General features: G+C 48.9%; 1 protein-coding gene across 1 annotated transcript in view; it reads left to right on the forward strand.

The window, feature by feature from the left end:
- Window positions 1-4,159, forward strand: part of LOC137801902 (cadherin-20-like) — a 75,858-nt gene extending 71,699 nt beyond the window's left edge. The window contains exons 10-12 of the mRNA XM_068599341.1: window positions 1-115; window positions 828-1,079; window positions 2,447-4,159. The exon at window positions 1-115 is cut by the window's left edge and continues 3 nt beyond it. Coding sequence (XP_068455442.1) covers window positions 1-115; window positions 828-1,079; window positions 2,447-2,970 — 891 coding nt within the window. The 3' untranslated portion in view covers window positions 2,971-4,159. The remainder of the gene's footprint in view (window positions 116-827; window positions 1,080-2,446) is intronic.
- Window positions 4,160-6,242: the final 2,083 nt, after the last annotated feature.

Consider the following 6,242-nt stretch of genomic DNA (forward strand, 5'->3'; position numbering starts at 1 on the left):
ATCCAGACGGTGGCGGCGGTGGACCGAGACGAGCCGCTGGCCGGACAACACTTTGGCTTCCGTCTCGCTCCGGAGGCGGCCAACAACCCCAACTTCACCTTGAGAGACAACCAAGGTAGACCACGCCTACACCGAGTGGGTAGACCACGCCCACGCCGACTAGATAGACCACGCCTACACCGACTGGGTAGACCACGCCCACGCCGACTGGGTAGACCACACCCACGCCGACTTGGTAGACCACGCCCACGCCGACTAGATAGACCAAGCCCACACCGACTGGGTAGACCACGCCCACACCGACTTGGTTGACCACGCCCACGCCGACTGGGTAGACCACGCCCACATGACTGAGTAGACCACACCCACGCCGACTGGGTAGACCACGCCCACGCCAACTGGGTAGACCACGCCCACGCCGACTTGGTAGACCACGCCCACGCCGACTTGGTAGACCACGCCCACGCCGACTGGGTAGACCACACCCACTCGACTGGGTAGACCACACCCACTCGACTGGGTAGACCACGCCCACGCCGACTGGGTAGACCACACCCACTCGACTGGGTAGACCACGCCCACGCCGACTGGGTAGACCACACCCACTCGACTGGGTAGACCACGCCCACGCCGACTGGCTAGACCACACCCACTCGACTGGGTAGACCACGCCCACGCCGACTGGGTAGACCACACCCACTCGACTGGGTAGACCACGCCCACGCCAACTGGGTAGACCACGCCCACACGACTGAGTAGACCACACCCACGCCGACTGCGCGCCCGAGGAACTGAACCCCTCGCCTGACCTCTCTTGTGGTCTGCAGACAACACGGCGTGGATCCTGACGCGGCGAGGCGGCTGGTCCCAGCAGCACCAGACCGTCTTCTACTTGCCCATCTCCATCTCTGACGGCGAGCAGCCGGTGCAGACCAGCACCAGCACGATGACCATCCGCGTGTGCAGCTGCGACCACGAGGGCACCGTCATGTCGTGCAACGCCGAGGCGTACGCGCTGCCCGCCAGCCTCAGCAGGGGGGCGCTCATCGCCATCCTGGCCTGCATCTTCGTCCTGCTGGGTGAGCTGTGACCGGCTGTCGTGTAGGGAGGGAGGAGCTAGAGGAGGGAGGAGCTGAAGGAGGGCGGAGCTAAAGGAGGGCGGAGCTAGATGAGGGGGAAGACACATATATATATATATATATATATATATACAAATAAAATTATAAAACTTAAATTAAAACAATTTAAAGATATTAAATTAAATGTAAACAGTGTGCAAAATATGTAAAATATATATATACACAAAAGAATACGATAACTCTGCATAAATACACAATAGTGAATGTGTAAAGATGAAAAAGATGAAAAGATGTGTCAGCATGCTGACCTAGTAGTCACTTACCTTACTTATTATTTAAATCTAACATTTAATTTAAATCATTCTGTTTTAATTGCATTATCATCGACTAATTAAACACGCATGACTGAATGGCACATTCGACACGTTGTCACGGTCTAACACGTGTCGTTACATGTGATCATAGTGGATAAAGGGAGATGTTGGAACTCCCGGTGGAGTCCAGCGTTTGGGCCAGCTGAGCCCTCGGCTCTCGCCTGCAGGGAGCCACGACGCCTCCAGGGGAGGAGACGGTGTGACGCCGCAGGCAGCCGGTGCTGATGGACGCTGAGACGCTGCTTCACTCTGGCGGCGAACTCTCCTTTTACAAAGTCTTCAGTTTAAAGACGGGAAACTCTTTTTTTCCGCCTCCTTCTGATGTGGGTTTTTTAACCGGATTTTTCAAGGTCGATGGCTCTCGAGGAAGTTTATTTCTCAAATATTTAGAAGAAGCACAGCAGAAAAGGCCCGGGTGTAAAACAAAGAGCTTTTTCGGGTCCTTTTACATTCTGCTGCAAAAGTTTTTAAATGAAATCTGACCAGGAAAATGTTTTTCTATCAGGAAGCTGCGTGACTTTTTCCTGGATCACTGGGTTTTCTGGTCAATTTCAGTTGAATAGGAACACTTTCTAATCCCTCTTAATTATTCAAAATGTGCTAATTTGCTTGTTAAATTTCATCATTGGATAAATCCACGGTTAAAAATTATGCTGACTTTAGAAGAAATCTACAGATGCAAAAAGTCAAAAGTAGCAAAATAAAAACCTAAATGTGTGTCTCGGATGTCTGAGGGAAGACGTACATTTTAAAAGTGACCAGTGCATGAAAAGAAGATGCTCTCAAAGTCCCAAAAGTGAAATCTTACTGCTGGTTCTGTCCGACAAACAGTCCAAAAGCAAAAGATATTCACGTTGTAATTCTACACGAGGCTCAGAGTTCATCAACATGGATCTGATCAAGAAGAACATACGAGCCTCAGATTTAAAAAGCTAGCCGTCCACGACCTTCCCCGACCTTCCACTGACTGTTTCCTCCCTCCTCCTCCCCCAGTGATGATCCTGCTCATGCTCTCCCTGCGCACCCACCGCAAGAAGCCCTACCTGTGCGACGAGGAGGAGAACGTCCACGAGAACATCGTGCGCTACGACGACGAGGGCGGCGGCGAGGAGGACACCGAGGCCTTTGACATCGGCGCCATGTGGAACCCGCGCGAGTCGCACCGCCACCACCCGACGGGCAAGGCGAGGCAGGACATGCTGCCGGAGATCGAGAGCCTGTCGCGGTACGTCCCGCAGGCGTGCGTCGGGGGCGTCGGCGAGGACAGCAACGTGCACGGCTACGTGCTGGCGAAGCTCATGGACGCCGACATGGACCCGTGCGGCCCGCCGTACGACTCCCTGCAGACCTACGCCTACGAGGGCGAGGGCTCGGTCGCCGAGTCGCTCAGCTCGCTCCAGTCGGGGGCGTCCAACACGGACCACGAGTACGACTACCTCAACGACTGGGGGCCGCGCTTCAAAAAACTGGCGGAGATGTACGGCGTGCTGGAGACCAACGCTCCCCCGCTGTGGTAGAACAACGTTTTCTTCTGCTCTTTTTTTATCCGAGGTGAGTCACACCAAAACAATAAAAGAGAGACAAAAAGAAGAAGTAGCACGAGAAAAAGAAGCCAGGTGATTATGCTCACAAACACACACACACACACCCACACACACACACACACACACACACACACAAACACACTCGTGACCCTTCAGCTCTTGAATTCCTGCCGAAGCCTTGACTCTCCGAAGCCTTGGAGGGCCGAGACGCCTGCTGCGTGAGCTGGTTTAGCGTTAGCGTTAGCGTTAGCGTCCCGCCTCTGGCTGGATTGGCAGCTGCAAAGCAACGCGTTAGCTCCCACCCTCGGTTCAAAGAGTCCAGCTGATTTACACCAGAGAGACTTTACTCAAACTCTGGAAACAGCAGAGAAGTCAACGGAGTTCTTGTTGTTGTTGTTGTTGTTTATTTTGGTTTTGTTTCATCCGTGGCCGGTCCTAATTTATTTCCACGTTCCATGTGCCGTATTTATATTCTTTCTCGCTAACTTATTTGGGTCCCTTCAAAGCAACACTGTACTTGAACTGCGTGAGGACGTCTTTAAAAGATCACGTGTATGTTGTAACATACATGATGTTTTTTCGGTTTCCGTGTGAGTTTCTCTTGAATGTCACATGACGTGCGCAGTTGATGGCGATTGCTGTAAGCCCCGTTTGGGGTTGTTGTTGTTTTTTCTTCAGGTTGATATGTTTATAGTATTATTATTATGCTTTTTGTATCATATTTGTGTTGTAAATGTTGTCCTCCACAAAAAAACAAACAAGAAGCAGTTCGTTCACGAGGAAACGAGGGAGGCCATTTCCTTTTCGGGTGGTGGGGGAGGGGCAGGAAGCGGACGTATCTGGCAGGACGAGACGTGACCGAGTCGCCTTTTTTCATTTTCGGACCCACCGCCGTGCCGACCGGCTCGACCGGGTCGCCTCATCCTCCTGTGGACTTCAGAGATGCTGATAATCTGCATTAAGTGCCAAATGTACAAAACAAAAAGAAAAATAATTGTTAAAAAAAAACACGTTTTGGATGAAAAACAAAGAAATCAGCAAAACAAAAACAGCAGAAAAAAGGATTTTGTACAAACTGAGAAGGAAGTGAAGGTACATTTTGATATTTGATTGGTGACGTTCACTTGAACTCTTTGTGGTCGCTGCAGTGAGCGGGACGTGAATGGAGATATTCTTTTGTATTCTTGGTAATAAAAAGGAAAAAAATGTGTTGCTTCTTGTTTAATTAAATTACCTCGAGAAGACTTTCTGAACTTTTGGGTGGCGCTTTGTAATAAACAGAAATCATATAATACAACATATATAAAACTAATTCTACTCAAAAGACCTTTTGAATTATTAAAAATACACAAACTAATAATAGTAAATATTCACTTTGAATGCCTTATGCATGCGTTTCCTGCAATTTCTGTTGATATCTACGAATGAAAGTCAAAATGATTTCCTCCTTCTCGTTGCTCAGACCTCCACCTGTTGAGCTTTGCTTCGTCATTAGTTTAAATAAAGTTATGCAATGTTTTATTTTTTCTGCACAAAACGGCTTTCAGTTCCTAAAAACAAAAGAGAAAGAAAAAAGGAAAGGATTCGCTCGCTGGGCTTTCTTCCTGTCACTTCCCAGCAGAAGCTTTGCATAAAGAGCTCTTTTTCCTGCTCGCTGCCCTCGTCCTCACTGCATCCTGCTGCATAAGCTACATCCTCACACTGACCTCTCGGGCCCATGTTGCCCATGTTGCCCACGTTGCCCACGTTGCCCATGTTGCAACATGTGTCATACATGTAAACTCACAAAGGTCCAATACACTCTTCCATATCAAACACGATTTGATGTGCCGGGCTTCACAGAGCTGCTGATAAGAAGCCTTCCAGCTGTAATCCTGCTGAGGCTGAAGCGCACACAGTGAATCATCCTCTAATGCGGAGAGGAGGAAGAAGAAAGGAAGAAAAACACTCTGCCGTTTCTTCTTTCCGCCTCTCCGCCTCCATGACAGCAGAGGAAGAGCGGGTCCAACCCGTTTGACAAGTGGAGCTGGAGAGGGAAACGCTTCTTTCTCTCACTGTCTTGGTTGTCTCGTCTCTCTCGTCTCTCCCTTCTCTCCCTTCTCTCCCTTCTCTCCGGCGGGAACCAGATGAGCGTCACATGACCTGCGAGCTGCGGGTGCTAATGCTAATGCTGTTCTTTTCCGGTTAAAAGATTTGTCTTCCGTTTAAACTCAGTTTCCGTGTTTCACGTTACGGCACCGGGCGAGTACATCTTCTGCTTTTTGTCTTTTACCAAACATAATCATTCGAGACAGCGACGACATGTTTTATTCCTCACTTCAGAGAGTTCTTTCGATCCTGTGAGGTTTGTCAGAGGAGGTCGAGCTAAATAAAAAAGGACACGCCGTTATTTAAAAGGCACGTGCAGTTTAAAAACGCACATATTTTTGATTTAGATTGCGTTTGTGTAACTTCACGCATCAACAACGTTGTGGCAAAAGCTGAAGAAACAAAATAAATCCAAGAGATTAAAGCTCGATGTGACGCTTCCCCATCCACTTTTCCTTTAGCGCCACCTACAGGTTGATGGATGGATTTCCGTTAAATTGTGTTAATACATTCATGGTCCCCAGAGGATGAATGCTAATGACTCGGGGGAACCCCTCACGTTTCCTTTTATTGGCACCTTGAGGTTGACACTAGTGGTGTCCAGTGAAATTTCTCCACAACGATCGGCCATATTGCCCTGAAATTTGGTAAATACATTCATGTTTTAATCAGGACTACAAAACGAGAGCGCCCGAAGACTTTCAGTTGCTATTTCGTCCTTGACGATGGAGCTGAAAGTGTTGACATGGGAGCATTTTTATTTGCTGAAGCACTTCAAAAGGATTAATCAATTGTTAAAATCTCTGAATAATTTCCAGCAGTCTTGTACTTCTAAACGGAGACAGTCTGCTGGTAAGAAGGGATGCTGAATGTTGCATAAGGCCCGGCAGGGGAGAAACTGAAGTGACGGGTTCAATGGGAGCCTGAAAAAAATCACACTACTCTGAAATCCATCTTGTCCTTTTCCCTCCTCATCTCCATCTTCATCACTCCAGCTAGATTGACGGAGAACCTTCCAACAAAAAAGGGGCCATTTCTTATACGAGCAACCCTCCCAGCTGTCCGCGCTGCTAATGAAAGCGTCTGTTAACGGGCATCCCCGTGACGCTCGACAACCCGTGCTGCTCGACAACCCGTGCTGGGAGATAAGAAGACAC

This window comes from Clinocottus analis, unplaced genomic scaffold (genome assembly GCF_023055335.1).
Source record: "Clinocottus analis isolate CAN_PGR_092001 unplaced genomic scaffold, fCliAna1.0.p SCAF_45, whole genome shotgun sequence".
NCBI classification, from domain to species: Eukaryota; Metazoa; Chordata; class Actinopteri; order Perciformes; family Cottidae; genus Clinocottus; species Clinocottus analis.